The sequence below is a fragment of the Grammomys surdaster genome, unplaced genomic scaffold (assembly GCF_004785775.1).
Source record: "Grammomys surdaster isolate TR1022 unplaced genomic scaffold, NIH_TR_1.0 130, whole genome shotgun sequence".
NCBI lineage: Eukaryota > Metazoa > Chordata > Mammalia > Rodentia > Muridae > Grammomys > Grammomys surdaster.
The window spans coordinates 8,387,610-8,405,618 of NW_021604588.1; the positions used below are offsets into that span (position 1 = coordinate 8,387,610).

The 18,009-nt window shown below is 38.2% G+C and overlaps 1 protein-coding gene across 1 annotated transcript in view; it reads right to left on the reverse strand.

Moving 5' to 3' along the window:
* The window catches only part of Mroh9 (maestro heat like repeat family member 9), a 48,102-nt gene that overhangs the window by 25,770 nt on the left and 4,323 nt on the right, over window positions 1-18,009 (reverse strand). Inside the window, exons 3-9 of the mRNA XM_028760217.1 lie at window positions 15,846-15,925; window positions 15,133-15,268; window positions 13,754-13,840; window positions 12,451-12,555; window positions 7,413-7,548; window positions 3,893-4,011; window positions 2,121-2,270 (exon numbers count right to left, since the gene is read on the reverse strand). Coding sequence (XP_028616050.1) covers window positions 2,121-2,270; window positions 3,893-4,011; window positions 7,413-7,548; window positions 12,451-12,555; window positions 13,754-13,840; window positions 15,133-15,268; window positions 15,846-15,925 — 813 coding nt within the window. The remainder of the gene's footprint in view (window positions 1-2,120; window positions 2,271-3,892; window positions 4,012-7,412; window positions 7,549-12,450; window positions 12,556-13,753; window positions 13,841-15,132; window positions 15,269-15,845; window positions 15,926-18,009) is intronic.

Genomic DNA, 18,009 nt, shown 5'->3' on the forward strand with positions numbered 1-18,009 from the left:
GAGAGAGAGAGAGAGAGAGAGAGAGAGAGAGAGAGAGAGAGAGTCTGTGTGTGTCTGTGTAGGTTAATTTGGAAGCCAGAGATTGATGTCATAAACACCATTTCTTTATTGTTTGATTTGGGGCATGTTTGAGCCTAAGGTTTGCTCTTTGGGCTAAGCAAAGGAGCCCCAGGAATCCACCTGTCTCAGCCCACCAGTGCTAGAGTTACAGACACACTCCACTGGGCCTTGCTTTTATATGGGTTCTAGATATCAAACTCATGTCTCCATGATTGCTCAGCAAACATTTTACCCACAGAGTCATTTCATCAGCCTCAGATATGAAGTCTTTTTTTTTTCCTTTAATTTATTTATTTATTCACTTTACATGCTGACTCCAGGCCTCCCACTTTCCGGTCCTTCCCTGCCCCCTCACACAGCCACTTGCCTTCTTCTTTAAGAATGAGTAACCACTCCCACCTCATATCAACCCATCCTGGCATATTTAAGTCACCTCAGGACTAGGTGTATCCTCTTTCCCACTGAGATCAGACAAGGCAGGCCAGTTGGGGGAACAGGATCCACTGGCAGGCAACAGAGTCAAGGACAACCCCCAGCCCCGAGTTGTTGGGGATCCCACATAAAGACCAGGCTGTACATCCACCATATATGTGGGAGAAGGGGCTAGGTCTAGCCCATGCTTACTCTTTGGTTGGTGGTTCAGTCTCTGAGTACCCCCACGGTCCATGTTAGTTTACTCTGTAGGTCTTCTTTTTTTTTTTTTTTTAATTTTTTTATTGGATGTTTTATTTACATTTCATATGTTGTCCCCTTACCCCATCCCCCACCCACCCAGGAACCCCCAATCCCCTCACACCTCCTCCTTCTTCTTTGTGGATGTAACCTCTATCTACCCCCCCACTCCCACCTCCCCACCCTCAAAACTCCCACCCCCTGGGGCGTCCAGCCTTCATGAGGTCAAGGATCTCATCTTCCACCTGTGCCCAGCAGGGCCCTCCACTCTTATATATTCAGCTAAGGCCCTGGATCCCTCCATAAGTGCTCCCAGGCTGGAGTCTTTAAGAGATGACTTAGTCCTGATAGGGGACGTCACTGCTCATGAGAGGTTAGTATAGTTATGCCTAGGAGTGGGCTTATTATTGAGGGGGTAACTTTGTGATAAGAGAATGAGTTTGACCCCTCCTTTGTTTTGCAGTGTTCTCTTGCAAACACAAGATGATACAGCAAGGAGGCCCTTGCTAGATACAAGCCTTGGGCTTCTCATAATTAACCACCATAAGAAATCAACATCGATTTACTGTAAACTATTCATTCTAAAGGCATTCTGTTATAGTGAGACCATGGCAACCTATTCATTCTTTTCAATCTTTCCTTATTTGTCAGTGCATTGAAGGCAGAAACTATTAATAAGGTATGTGAATGACAAGAAGTGAATTAAAATCAATTGAGTTAAATTTGTGTAACTCCTGGTAAAACTGACATACATATTCATGTGTGAATACACAATTCACATTTCATTATTTTGTTGATTCTGCATTTAATTTAATTATTCTTATATTCACAATTCTGGCACCATACAATGTATATATGGACAAAATATACTGATAATAAAAATAAGTTTTCTTTTCACTTAGACATCTAATAGCAAATGAAAATGACATAAGGAATTGAGAGAGGGAAGCCATAAAGTAAATGGAGTAGCTAACGAAACTTCCTATTTTCAAACTTCGAATGAGACATAGTTCCGTACTTTGTGTTCTATCGGGCTACACAAATTCCTTAGCCAGTGCCACTTCAGGCTGAGAGTCCTTGAAAATGTTCCTTAAATGCTACATGGGAGATTTCAATTACAGAAGTATTTTTAATAATATATTTCTCTTTTAAAAAGCCAACAAAATAAACATGGCAGAATGTTCTAATTTAACATGATTGGTAAGTGAATATTTATAAGAACAGTCTCTACAATTTTCCCCATTTGAAATGTTTCACAAAAGCCTCATCTGATTAAAGAAACTCAGGGAATAAGAGCAAGGGGCAGGGAAGTAAAGCCATAGAAAACAAGCTGAAAAGCAGACGTTGAGAGCATACTGTCCTTCTTAGCTCATTGCCACGCGCATTACCCTGGTGATCTTCTGGGCATGAAACTCCAAAGTCAGCTTCAGTAAGGATGCAGCCTCAACCGCAATTTTAGTGTTAGGAGAGGAGAGTTTTTTCAGGAGAGTCCATACAAAGTCAGTCAGCAATTGGGGAAGTAACATCTGTCCCACACTCTGAAACCAAAAGAATGTTTGTAACCACCATTGTAAGCAAGACAGCAAATCTTAGACATTTCAGGGGATGCTAGGGACCAGGCAGGAGCACAAAATGAACCATGGGAGCCACTTTCTGTATTTAAAAAAATGATTTAAAAAAAGTGTATTTGTGGTAGTGTTAGTGCAATGATAATCAAAGCCCCAGGTATTAGTACAGAAAATTTATCCTCTGCTTTTAAGACAGTTTTGGTGTCCAAATATTATCATAAACATCTTTAACATTGTGAGAAACAGATGTGGTTCAGAGGAGATGCTAGAGGAGCTAGGGTGAAAGGATACATTTTATTTTCAGAAAGAGGAGAGAGAGAGGGAGAGAGAGAGAGAGAGAGAGAGAGAGAGAGAGAGAGAGAGAGAGAGAGAGAGAGAGAGAATCTCTACAAAATCCCACCATGGAATGGGGTAGTCAGTAGGAAGTCCCACCCCTAGCTGAGGAGCTGTTGACATCTGATAGTCGCTTGGAGAGGAATAGTCAGATAGTCTGTTCTGTTGCCTGGTGTTGCACTGGAAGGAAGAGTGGGTAGATGAAGAATGGTTTGCTTGAAAACTTACATAGATTCTCAGTTTCCTTATGGAAATAGACATGTTCATAATCAGTCTGGTGAGGTTATGTGTGCAGGAAAACCCCTTGTCTTTGTAAAGATGCACCATCAGGTGTATGGATATGGCAAACACCGGCGTGTCCTTTGAGCATAGATATCATTTAAGTGCATTGCTCTGTCACGTCTCTAGCCTTCCACAGTTCTAACCCTGTCAGTCTTGGGAAGAGAACCACTGCTCTATATATGGGGTTTGGAAGGAGGAATGCCTTTAATCTTCCCGTCCTAGGAGATAAGCTAGCCTGAGGCTCCTTTCTAGAATTTACGCTGAGCTGTTGACTCAGTACTTACATCTGAAAGTTAATCACTTGTCAGCCTAGTTTGGCCTCATAGGGTTCTAGGTAAAAAGCGTGAACTGTGAAGAATGAAAGAGTATATAGAATTATGGTTTCTCTAGATTAGAATAGGTTAAAATTTATTTGCTTAATACTAAGGCTTAATAGCACATCCTGTAAACAGGTTATTTTTTTTTCCTTTCACCTTGAGAACAGGATATCTGATGCAACTCAAGCTGGCCTTGAACTGAGTGCTGGGGTTATAGGCACGCATAAGTATGTGAAAGCCTTTATGTAAAACTTTATAGTTTTTTTAAAAATAAAATCTAACTTACAATGTCATTCTGATATTCGTGAGGGGGAATTACCACATTTTAGAAAAGATTGAATTGTTGACTCCCTTAATTTTGTCAAAAAAAATGGAAGTTGCCCAAATATAAAAATATAACTAAGAAACACCTTAGTTTACACTTTAAGACAAATAGTATATCTTAAAATTGCTATATTTGAGGATGGGGAACACAATTATTAAGTGGCATAAAACACAGGGAACCACATGTATGAGTCATCCAGTTGTTTGTCTTTCTGAATTAAGAAAAGGAAACTTTCTTATTGAAAACATTAACTTTGAGGAAATAAATTCCTACTAAAGGTAATGCTACATTTTGACAAACACCACAGAATGAAGCTGAGGCTGGAGCAAGGGTACCTGGGCAATTTTGGTTTTCTCTCCTTGCGTGATCTTGGCTAGCGATTCAACATCAGACATTATAATCTTGTGGTTTTCTTCCTCACTCAGCTTAGAAGATTTGATTTTTACAACATTCGCTGTGTTAAAAAAAAAAAAGGTAGAAGCTTTTCATTTGACTACAGCTTTCACAGAAGATGTTGGTACTTTCAGTTTCCCACCCAGTTCTCGATGCCTACGATACTCTGGTTACTCAACACTGCGCTCACAGTCAATTCTCATAAAAACTTAAGGCGATATGGATCCAGAGCTTATAAAGTTCTTAAATGGAGTCTTGTTTAACACTAGCAATTCGAGGTTTCTCTCTTCTTGTCTCCATGATTATCCCAAAAGAATCTGTCACTCCTTCCTCCTTACATTTCACCCCCCCCCAATTTCTATTAACTTTTATTTCAATCTTATCTTTGTTGGTTCCCTTTTCCTGCTTGCCTTGGCTTTGTTTGTTCTTCTTTTTCCAGATGACGGCTACCCAGGACTGAAACTTTTTCTCCATTCCAAGACAGGCCTATGAGTTTTTCCTCAGGACTCCTTTATCAGCATGCCACACATTTTGACACATTAGATTTTCCTTCTCATTCCATTCAGAACGCATTTCCTGTATCTTTCCTATTTGTTCTGCAGGTTATCTGGAATCGGATTATTCTGCTTCCAAATGGTTTGGCGGGGGGAGGGGGTGTTCATGTATTTGTTATTTTGATTTCTAATTTAGGACCATTTTGTCAGAAAATAATTTCTCCTCCTCCTCCTTTTCCTCCTACTCCTCCTCCTCCTCCTCCTCCTTTTCCTCTTCCTCCTCCTTTTTAGCTTAAAATAGGGTCTATGTCATGGTTAATCTTTTTGTTGCTAGTTCAGGGTTCTGTAAATGTCCAATAAGTAATGATGGTTCAAGTGTATATCCTTAAATGATTTTCCATGTGCTTACAGACTGCTGAATGAAGGCTGTTGAAGTCTCTGACTGTAATGGTGGAACTGTCTGTTTATTCTTACCCTTCTACTTTTTGTAAACTTATTCCTATTTTTATGATAGAATTTTTTTTTTGTTTTCAGACACCCAAGTTTTTAAAACTATTATATCTACTTACTGTTCCATTAATTCAGTATTACAAAATACTTCTTTCTCCCCCAGAAACAGTTTTTGCTCTGAAATTTATCTTTTAATATTAATATAGCCCATAACTGATTTTCTTTTGATTACAATTAGTATATTTTGCTATTTTTTAACAATTATTTGTGTTTTCTTATTTAAACAAGTTTCTTGTAGATAGTATATAGCTGAGTCTTGCATTTTGTCTACTCCACCAATCTCTGCCTTTTACTTGGGGATAGTTAGAAATTTTTATTTATTATATTGGAGTTAATTGAAGTTTTCTGTCTTTCTCACCTAGTTTCTTTTTATTTTCCTTTTAATAGACTGTATTTGGATTAAGGATATCTTGTGAATTGACTTTATCTCCACTCTAGTTATTTATATGTTACTCTGGACATTATCTTAACTGCTGTGTTAAGTTTTATATGATACATTTTCAGATAACATAAGTTTATTTCCATGGGATTTTTCCTGATTTTGTGCCTAGTAAAAAAAAAAAATCTTTAAAAGTATTAATATGCTTATCATTTTCAGACTTTAATTCATTTAATCTTATTCATTTTGCTTCTATATTATTTTATCTTTGCCATAAATAACTGGGTATCGCTCAAAGAGATTTAAGATAAGAGGAAAAAATATAATTTTGTGTTCTGTTAACTGTTTATGTAGTTTCAATTTCTAGTAGTTCATTCCTTTAGTTAGAGAAAAATCTAAATTTCCACACCATGGCTTTGTTTTTTTTGAGGAATTTCCTATAACATTTTTTGCAATGCAAATCTGCTAATAAAGAACATTTGCATATCTGAAAGATATCTTTACTGAATTTGTTTTTGAAAGGCATTTTTGGTTAGAGAACAAAAAGATGGTAATTTTCCTTTCTCTATTTCATTGCCTCAGACTTTCATTGTTTCTAATGAGAAATCTATTATAGGTAAAGAATTCTAGTTTCTAATTTAAGTCTTTCAAATCCTTATCTCTAGTGATAAATAATTTAACTGAGATGTCTCTTTATTGTCCTTTCTTTATATTTTTGTACTTTATTAAGTTAGGGGGATATATAAGTTGTAGCTCTTATAGAATTCATAAAATTTAATCATTGTGCCTTGTTTAGTATTATTTCTGCACTTGACCATTGGTAAGTACTATTTCAGTAAATCACAGACCATTTTTTCTGCAGTGTCTAATTGCTGTTAATTCTTGCCCAAGTGTTTTTCATTTCAGATAGTGTATTGTCCTCTAAAAGTTCAGTATGCATTCAAGGATTCCTCTCTTCCTCTCTTCTCTCTTTTCCCTTCCCATTCTTCCCCTCTTTTCTTCCCAGCCTTCTTTCTCTCTTTTCTTCTTATTGGTTTATACAACCCAGCATGCATCAAGCTCATGATCTTCCTGCCTCAGATTTCTGAGTAGTGGGACATTATATGTCTTTTCAAAATTTTTGTAATAATTATTTTTAACATACCTCTCTGCTAGTTACAGTATCTGTTGGATTTGTTAAAATAAGTTTTGGCTGTTTTTTATTCTCATAGTGGGTAGTAGTTTACTCTTTCTTTTCATGCAATGTGTATATATAGATAGATAGATAGATAGATAGATAGATAGATAGATAGATATTCTTATTCTTATTTGTTTTTCCTTAAAGACAGGATCTGACTACATAACCCAGTCTGGTCTTGAATTCAAAATCCTCTTCCATATGCTTCCCAAGGGCTGAGATTACAGATGTACATCACTGCACCTGAATGGACTATAATTTTTATTGGTTGCCAGGCATTCTTAAATATGCCTTGTTGAATGCTGTGGTTTTTTTTTATTCTTAGAGGGCATCTTCAGGTTTGTTTCAATGAACAATTAAAGTACTTGGAACTAGTTACCCCAGTTAGCTTGCATTTCAAAATCTTAAATAAAGATTACATAATCCAAGGATAGTTTTTCCTTTCTAATAAGACAAAACCTTCCTACATTACTTGTGAGTTATTAGATTTTAGATACTGGTTTATAGTTGTAAGGGTATTCAATACGGCCTCTGTCAGCTACTTGAATCTTTATAATAACCACGAGAAGGAAAGCATGCCTCTACTAAGTGCTTCATTTACAACATTTTTCCTTCCCCTCTCTTCCTGACACTACTTGTCATTCTTATCTCCATCGTTATTCAACAGTAACCAAAGAAGTGTAGATGTATCTCAAAGCTGTAAAGATTTTGAAGTACCAACTTTTAATTACAAATTTTCCTTGACAAGAGTTAAGTAATTTTTAAAGCCATATTTTAAGAAAATGAAGTCACGGACCTTGGAGTAGGATTTACAAATATATCATAGACATAGAAGCTTCATCAAAAGTCAAATAATTAGAACAACTTCTTAAGAGCAGAAAAAGATGGAGATCTGTTCTTACAGTTCTGACACAAGGCGATGTAGAGGACACAATTCATCCCTGCCATTGCTTGCTGTATGATTTCGGGGTCATTATGGGAACAGAAGAGGGAGAGCTCTGCAGCCAGGAGACCTAAAGACGGAGCATCGATACTCGGCTAATTGGAAAACAAAGGGCAAAGTGCATTAGCTTTGGGTAATCAACATTTAAAGTTTACACTGGATCCTCTTAAGTAGGAGAGTAACACTCAACAGCCATTCTCAAACTGTGGGTCGCCAGCAATTTGGCTAACCTCTAGCTCCAAAAATATTTACATTATGATTCATAACAGCAGTAAAATCACAGTTATGGAGTAGCAGTGAAAATAATTTTGTGGTGGAGGTCACCACAGCATGAGGTACTGTGTTAATAAAGGGTTGCAGTGTTAAGGGAACCACTGACTTAAAACCTGTACACAGATCCTGGCTCTGCTGATGAGTCTCAACTTCCTGTCCTGTGGAATGAAAGTAAGAAAACAAGAGATAATGTAGGGAGAAGTTCCTAGAAAGTTGCTTGAAGTAATAGTAATTCAACCTTAGTTTATATTTCCTAATCCAGGTAGCAATGGTGGGTAGCAAAGGCTTCTGTGGAGGAGTGAGATTCCAATAAACAAGAGACCTGCAGGAATTTCCTGCTGGTGTTCAGTTCATGACTGAAGCTCTGAAGATTTCCAAACTATTGTAAAGCTTCGATTTTCCTGTGAAAAACACTGTAAATGACTCTATGTATGAATTGTGAAACTATTTTCTTCCTAGAGTTGGTTGACTCTTACCAGAGAAATGGATTGTTGAAACCCCACAAGAACAAACCCCTCTCTTCCAGAGGCCCTGAGTTCAATTCCCAGCAACCACATGGTGGCTCACAGCCATCTTTATTGGGATCTGATGCCCTCTTCTGGTGTGTCTGAAGAGTGACAGTGTACTCACGTACACAAAATAAATAAATAAATCTTAAAAAAAAAAGGAACAAAATCATCAAAGGATGTGCTTCCAATTTCCAAGCTATTGTCAGTTTATGCATTTCTCCCCATACTTTCTTTAACACAATAGCTAATCGAATATTTAGACTTTTATCTTGAATAATGTGTCTGGCTGGACTAAATGCAGCTACAGAAGTGGGTCGAGAGATAAATGGAGCTGTGTTTTTTGGTGAAGATGTGAGTACGCTTTATCACTCTTGTGGGATATAGTTTTTTAAGGAAAAACTGCTTCATCAACCTTTGTCTTGCAGAGCTGGTAAGATATTACTTGTTCCTAAGATGAGTGGTTATTAGCCTAGATACATGGTTTTGGTGTATTGGTCATCATTTTCTATTTAGTCTCTCTTTGAGAAGTTTAGCAGGGAAAACCCTTCATCAGTTCCTTGTATTGCTGTGTATACACACAATTGACTAGTTAGCACACTGCCATCTTGTGAAGGCGCTGGAAAGGAAGGAAGGTAAATGTGGACAGCGTGCCAATGGGAACTCAAAACCCTGATCCGATTTTTTTAAGACAGAGAAGTTTATTTCAGCTTATGGCTCCAGAGGGATAAAAATCTACGATGGCAGTCTTATAGAGAGGACTGAATCAGGAGAGATGGAGGCCTACAAAGGACAAATTCACTGAGCTGATCATTGGGTTCCCTTTAACCTCAGTCAGCCTTTAGGCTGAGAGGTTCTCAATCTCATGAGAACCTTACAAACCACAACCACTGGCGTCTAGTAATTATACTTAGACCCTTGATAACAGAAACCGCTGGATAAATATTCCTGTTGTCTAAAACTGCTAATATTAAGTTTGTTATGTAGTTTATGAACAACACCCCAAATAGGATAATGTGTTAGACATCAATAAATAACAATATGTAAGATCTAGCCCAAATTCTTCCTTTGACTTTTCCCTGACTGATCATTGCCAGAACAGTCTCTGCTCCATTTGAACTCCATGGGGACCTGTTCTACTCATTGGCCATTTTGCACACTGCAGTCTTATCTTCTGCTCTCTCATTTTTGTCCTTTTAGGAGGCCAATAGCAATACATTCATCTTTCAATGTGCCAAAGGAACAAAGACAGGAACAATCTTTCTATGAATGGCACAATATGACAATCCTAGCTGATCTAGGATGACATGTTTCTATCTGAAGAAATCTGTCCCATTTAATTGAATAAACAAGTATTTGTAGAGTATGTGAGGGGAATCACCATTTTAAAAGTATTTTAGTAAGAGACAAATGGTAGTCAAGATTCTTTGAGCCTCTGAAGCTTGGAATGACCTATGCAAGAGTTGTTTATAAAATAAAGTAACTGTCTAGTATCTGGACAGCATTTTAACACAGAATATATAACTTTATAAATAACTTAATGAGAGGACAGAGCAAATATTTTTTGTGCTAAGATACTGAGCTAGACATAGCAGACATGTAGGAAGCCCAAGTTTTAATTTATTATCAGTAGTTTGGATTATGTAGTTACATACATAGTATATGATTTATATTTTTCCGCTGACAAGCATTTTTCTATAACACTATTTTTAGAACAATGCTGACTTAATGAAGTTTATGTCCTCATGATCAAGACGAGCAGCTGGATAGCTAGCAGTGCTCTGAAAAGTGTTGATGGGCTGCCACCTGGTGGCTGGAGTTATGACTGCAACCCACCACAGAGCTGGGTACTATTAAATAACAAATAGAACTAGGTGGATTTTCTTTTTTCTTTCTTTCTTTCTTTTTTTTTTGTTTATTGGATGTTTTATTTACATTTCATATGTTGTCCCTTTACCCCATCCCCCACCCACCCAGGAACCCCCTATCCCCTCACCCCTCCTCCTCCTTCTCTGTGGATGTAACCCCTACCTACCCCCTCACTCCCACTTCCCCACCCTCAAAATTCCCACCCCCTGGGGCCCCCAGCCTTCATGAGGTCAAGGATCTCATCTTCCACCTATGCCCAGCAGGGCCCTCCACTCTTACTATTCAGCTGAAGCCCTGGATCCCTCCCTAAGTGCTCCCAGGCTGGTGGTTTAGACCCTGGGAGCTGTGGTTGGTTGGTATTGTTGCTCTCCTCATGGTGCCGCAAACCCTTTCAGCTCCTTCAGTCTTCACTCTAACTCCTCCATTGAGAACCCCATGATCAGTTCAATGGCTAGTTGTGAGCATCTGCCTCTGAATATTTCTTAGCGTGTTGAAACTAACAATGTTTGACATCGGATTCACACCTGAAGGTATGAGATTGTTTTTCACACCTGAAGTTTCCTATAGGCAAAGGAACATGTCCTAGGCTACAGTAAGGGAAAGAGAGAAGGGATAGTCGCTTAAGACAAAACTCCAAATGTCTCACCTGCTCCCTGGGTGCCACTTAGTGGACTATACCAATATATTCAGAGAGAAATGTGTGATTAAACAGAGAGCGGATAAGTGATTGGAATGAAATAATTACTGGGTGGATACCATGTTAGGGGTTGCACAGAAAATATATTAGAGATGAACTATTCTTAATTCTAAGCCTCATTTAAGTAATTAAATGAACAACTAGTGGGGCACATTTGAAAGTTACTTAGAGGATAAATTGGAAAAGTAATCTTGATGTAAGCACCCGCAGGAGGGAGATGTTTACAGGGTGAGATTTTTGAGAAAGAAAGCAATGTTGTATTCAAAGCAAACTTGGTTTCAGCAAAGTTTGACAGTTAGGACATCTCTTCACTTTCCATAGGAAATTTAACAGTTAAGTGTAGTGATATCCCAGTATTTGCAAAGCTATAGAAAATACAAAAAAAATGCACACCCTAAGAATACAGACCATGTGCTTCTGAACCTTAGCTATTCATGCCTTTCTCCTAATAGTCACTCCCCTAAGCACGTCCAGTTCACTTTGTGTTGTGTGAGGTAGAAAAAATAAATTCAACTGGAAAGTAGAAATGACAATCTATGAAGCATGAAACCATGAAGCATGAATCTCCTTTAGGAGAGTAAAATAAATCTACATCTGTTGAGACATCAATGGGACACAGCATTTTAAAAGTCCAATGAAGATCCCTAGGCAAACAGAATGCAATTTTAGTAAAGAAAAATGGGGTAATGAACTTAACAGGAGTATATCAGACTTACAGGGCTAGCGTGAAGTGGCTAGTGGTCTAGGTGACATTTGTGTTATCTGGATGGCCAGAGGTTCCCTCAAGCTCCCACAAGTACAACCAGAGAGAGATACATAACAGACTAGGTGACTATTGTGTTATCTGTATTGGCCAGGGGCTGCCCCAAGCTCCCCAAACCAGGATAGAGATGGCTAGTAGCATAGATGACCTCTACACTTTCTGTATGATCAGACCACACAGATTTTCCCTAGGCCCTTACAATAATACAGGTAGCCCATTTCTAGAACCCATCTTCCTGGGGGAGTTGATACAAACTTTGAGAAGGGTTTTGATATAGTTACGCCTCTTGTTCTTGGGGGATAATCAAGTACAGATTATCCAGATAATCCTATGTATCACACCAGAAAACTCTTTCCCAAATTATGCTATGCTTCAATATGCTTACAATAAACTTCCCAGGGTCAGACTCTACAGGTTTGAGCTTACACTGTCAACTGAGTCCTGTTGAACCAGATTTCCTTCTTACCTCGTGAGGATTGTTAACTCTGCAAGCCATAGCATTTGATGAGAACCCTCACAATTAATTGTATGCATTTAAAACAAAAATAAAATATTTTAGAAGACAGGAAATAAAGCAAGAATGAAATATCTGTGATATTACAAATAACACTGGGTCAACAGAGAAGAGTCTAAATAGTCAGCAAAAATCAGGGTTTTGCCATGCCCATTGTATGTGTGTAAAATAGAATACAGTTTAATCAATCACTAGAAAAAAGCACTACTCTCATCGATTCACAGTCATGGAGGCTGTTGACTCTTTCCATATTACCCTGCCTCCCGGTCCATTAGTACTAAGCCGACGTCAGTGATCTCAAGACCTAAGACCTGGCAAGCAGCTCTCTAGAAAGGCAGTCTTGAGTAGGCAGCATTACTGAAGTCAATGACTTACGTATTTCTTGACCCTCTTGGATGCAAAGATTAACACCCTGGTGATGATCATCATTGCTCGTTCTTGCTGGTAAAAACTGTCCTCATTCATCCAAGTGACCATTTCCTGTTGGAAACATAGCAGCTGCTTTAGAACCACAGTATTTCCACTTCTAAAAAGCTCTTCTTTGTAGTTTCCAACTTTACCCAAGCAGGCAACATTGTCTACTGATTAATTCACACTTGATCTCATTTTATCTAAAATTACAACGAACCATTGTGGAAAGCAGAGGGGGAGAGTATAAAGGAGAAATAGAAGGAAGCAGGCAAGTCCCTCTTTTTATCCATGACTTAGTCTTATGACAATGGCATTAATTAATTGCTGAGGGAATACTTCTTATGATCCTTCCAACTCTTAAAGCTCTCAACACTATTGCGTTGGAGAACTGAGAATCTAATATATGAATGCTGATGGTTACAGTAAAGCATAGCAAGTGCCATACATGAAGATAAGCTGTACATGGACATGTGTGCTGGTTTCTGTTAAATGTCAACTTGACATAACCACAAAGCACCTGGAAAAGAGACCCAACTGAGAAATTTCCTAAGCCTCTAAACATGTCTATGAGGAACTGATTGAATTGATGAGTGATACAGGAAGATACAACCCATTGTGATGACATCATTCCCTGAGCAATTGGTCCTGAACTCTGGAAATGAAGAGAGCTAGCTGAGCACAAGCAACCTAGCAAGCAGGGAACCAGGACATATTTATTTCGTTTTGCTCTTGTCTGCAGATATGGTGTAAGTATCTGTCTTGAGTTCCTGCCAGCATAACTACCTTGCAATTACAGATTATAACCTTCGATTGTAAGTCAAATAAACCCCTTCCTCTCCTAAGATGCTTTTGATTAAGGTGTTTAACACAGCAACAGAAATCAAGCTATGACAGAGTCCTTAACTCCAGCAGTGGTCAACATAGCACAAACAGGCATCATCACAGAGTTGCCATTATTGTATAGACTGGAAGGGAGCTTACACCAATACTGTTCTTTACTGCCCTCCTCCACACTCTCATAATTTCTGTACAAGACTTGACTTCTCAGATGAAGTCTATTGGCTATAAATAATATTTCATAAAACTTACTCTTTTAACAACTTAAATAAAGGAAATGGTTAATTCGGTAATTTCACATCATTGGAAATCTAGAAAAAAAATTTCAACATTCTAGTACTAGCTGAAGAGACAAATATGGCCAATCAGAAATAAGCAGAATGTTCTAAACTCTTTATATTTGTAATGAAAACACTTGGCTTGCTTTTACCTTTAAGATTTGTATCTTGTAGAAGTCTTTAGACACTAAAATAAGAAGAGTGTCTTCAAATATATTGAAAATATTTTGGTATAAATTCTGAAACACAAAGCAAAAATGTGTAATCAGGCAACCTTAATTAAAATTTTACCAAACATGTATAGCTTTGCATTTAAGTGTCCTAGTTTCTATCTGTAAACTGAGTGTGAGAAAGGCAATGAGCAGGTGGATCTTCTGCTAAGACTACACTCATTAGCATCTTCTATCACTCACTGGCATCTTCTATCACTCACTGTCATCTTCTATCACTCACTATCACCTTCTATCACTCACTGGCATTTTCTACCATTGAGTGACATCTTTTATCACTCACTGGAGTCTTCTATCACTCACTGGCATCTTCTATCACTCACTGGCATCTTCTATCATTCACTGGCTTCTTCTATCATTCACTGGCTTCTTCTATCACTCACTGGCATCTTCTATCACTCACTGGCATCTTCTATCACTTACTGGCATCTTCTATCACTCACTGGAGTCTTCTATCACTCACTGGAGTCTTATCACTCACTGGCATCTTCCATCACTCACTGTCATCTTCTATCACTCACTGGAGTCTTCTATCACTCACTGGAATCTTCTATCACTCACTGGCATCTTCTATCACTCACTGGCATCTTCTATCACTCACTGGAGTCTTCTATCACTCACTGGAGTCTTCTATCACTCACTGGCATCTTCTATCACTCACTGGCATCTTCTATCACTCACTGGAGTCTTCTATCACTCACTGGAGTCTTCTATCACTCACTGGCATCTTCTATCACTCACTGGAGTCTTCCATCACTCACTGGCATCTTCTATCACTCACTGGCATCTTCTATCACTCACTGGCATCTTCCATCACTCACTGGCATCTTCTATCACTCACTGGCATCTTCTATCACTCACTATCACCTTCTATCACTCACTGGCATCTTCTATCACCCATTAGCATCCTGCACCAGTTGCAGCTCCGGTTTATGGCTCACATACATGATGTAGTAATGTAGACAAGACAGAAGCCACAAATGTTGCTGATCTTAGGATGTTTCTTACCTGCATTTTTCTGTCTTCCCCCTCCCTGCTTTCAGTAGTTCCCAACAAGTTCTTTTCTCTTGCTGAACCAATTAGCTCAAACTATCTTCACTCATTTATTCCTATAAGCCTTGTACTATCTGTTAAATTCAGTGACTACAGTTATGAAGATTTTAGGGATATGGATAAGTGAGAAAAATATTACAGGGTAGAACAATGAAAATACAGACAAATTCTAAGCACAGATGTACACTGTGCAGGTTGCTGCAGTGTATGCCAAGACCATGTCATTAGTAAAGGAAGAAAGAGCCTACCTCCAGGTCCTCAATGTCCTCAGAGGTCTTCCCCATTGCTTTCACTCTGCTAAGACTTGGCATGGAAAATACCTTTTTGAACGATAGCTCTATTATCCTCAATTGTGATTCAAACTGTATCAGAGGATCAACAAAACTGACAAGAAAAAGGAATAGAATAACTAAGTCAGTGAGACTTCAAATGCAACCTAACCTGATTGGAGTTTTCTTAGAATACTAAGCATGAGATGCAGTTTTGGACTTTATATGGTACAGGAGTTTCAATAATATCTTAACAATTATGCATTAAGTACAATAGAATGAAATTCTTTGAAAATATGGTGTGTGGTTGCTTAGAAATCAGAATATGTTTTCCTAGAAATACAGTCATAGACTGATTACATATCCAGGAAAATCCACAAATCCACACTGTGTCTCAGGTAATTGAGCAGTATTCTTACTACATTTCTCTAGCCAATGGTACTATGCTTTATACATGTAAATATTTCTGGTATTAGTAAGCATCTTCAACTTGATTGCAAAAGAAACATGACTGCCATTGGCCAAAAATTATCTGATTATCCATGCAATCCAGAATGTCTAAGAGAGACCCTAAGAGAGAAACTATGCTTGCCGAAATAGGCTGAATGAATTGTGAATAATTAACTTCTTGTCTTTATGTTTTAAAATCTATAACGTTTGCAAGATTTCAGGGAACATTATAGTTTACATACCTGGAGTTCATGGCCAAGATCATGGATTGTTCACTTAACAGGCCTGAGTATGTATCCAATAGGATTTCAGCTTTAAACTCCTAAGGACCACAGAGAAAACAAAACCCAAAGGAATCAATTATTACAGTTCAGTGATATTCATAATACCATGTGACAATCTCCTAAAACAGAGAATAAATGAAGAATAAAAGAAGAAAATTGGATTGTAGTGGTGAAGTTCATAGGATTAAAACTAGAAGTTCTGTGGTTCAACCACAGTGTCCATGGCTTTTTACAGCCAGCTATTATGCTTTTGGAGCATTTCAGCCTAAAGTTGTCCAGATGTCCTTACCAGGTATGTGTCTATATACCACTGAAAAACTAAGTGCAATCTGCAGGTGTGGATGACTGCAGTTTCATGAGTGTAGACTCAACCTAGAGAAATGCCAGCAGGGCAATTGAAGTCAAGTCTTACCACAGAACACCTAAACTCACACTAGAGAATAAGGATCAAGAGCCATTTAATGCACAGCTATCGGACATAACCATGTAACCACTAAATGTGTCAGTGAAAGAGCTCTCAATAGGAATAGGCAATGCTCCCCCCTCCAAAAATGGAAAATTAGTTGCCAAGTAGCCAAATCAATGCAGAGAAAGAAGAGTAGATGCATCACCCATTGTAACGTGATGACAGGGAGGACTGAAAACAAACCAAATATCAATGAAATGCAAGGGAGGTTTCAGGAATAATTTTACCCAGAGATGGTAGGTCTACCCTGGTATGGTACCAGGAACATAAAATGGCTGAAGGATGGAGTCCTCAATAAATAGTATCTGATGTTGGACCCTTATCTTGTGCCATATACAAGAATTAAGTCTTAATCCACTAAAGACTTAAATTTAATATGAAGAGTGTAAAGCTCTTGGAGGAAAAGGTAAGGAAAAAGTCCCCCCAAAATTGGCCCTGACATTGAATTTTGGTTGTGGCATTAATATATAAACCTCCAACCTGAAAATAAGTCAAATTTTAATTAAAATAAAAAGTTTATTAGAATTAGAAAAACTTCCTAATTAGGATCTTAATTAAGAAAGTGACATCCCCCACCCCGGTCTAGCATTCTGTCTCAGGCACAGCACATGAAATATTTTCTAGCCTGTCCTCTCTAGAGATCACTCAGACTGGATGATACAGAGCAGTTATTATTCTTTCTCTAAAACACTTTTTCTTTCTCCTATAGTAACAAGTATGATTTTTATTTAACCTTTAAGGAATGATTCTTGGTGATGTGTATGGTTAGCATACCACAAAATTCTGCAAGAACATACTATCTACACTGCAGACAACACTCTATAATATGAAGCTGTTTTCCATTGGACCAAAAATTCATTGGCTCCTGTCCCTTTAGCATTGACTAGTCTAACAGTCTGTCTTTCAACAGTTCTTTATGAGAAGAGTCCAAGGCTTTTCTCATAAATCAGGTTCCAATTGGCCTTGTGCTCTTGGAAATCAGTTATTAATATTCAAAATGTTCTGTAGTGCATTAAGAGGCTAAAAAGATAGATTTTAACTGTTAAGCGACACTTCTAGATATGTGCATACACCAATATTTTTAAGTTTTCCAGGTGATTCCAAAGTACAACACCCTTCCCTACTAGATGGCTGTCTCCTTATTGAGTGTTTCAATTTCAAAAATTTACCTACCACTTTTGGTTATTAACAGTATCATGAATGACTCCCAGTAGACAATGTCTTCCAGACAAAACTGGATGGATGTACATATGAACTCACAGACACTGTGGTACCAAGCACAAGACCTGCATAGGTTCAAGCTAGATGGGGGTCCCAGAAGTGAGAGGAGGATGCAGACACAGGGTCTCATCCCTAACCTAGGAATTATTTGTAGTTGATACCTACTGGCAAAGGAAAAAATCAGTTTTCTTCAATGGAGCATCATTAGGTATAGCAACACACTCCAGGACAGACCCCATGCTCAGGAGTATTGCCCAATATAAAACAAACTTCATCACCTTTTAGTCTGCTTTTCCTTTCATTTTGGAATATCTTTGTCTTACTGGTTCTTAACTTTGATTTTTGTTTCTTGTGGGTTTTCTTTTTGAGAGAGGGAGAGAGAGAGAGGGAGAGAGAGAGAGAGAGAGAGAGAGAGAGAGAGAGAGAGAGAGAGAG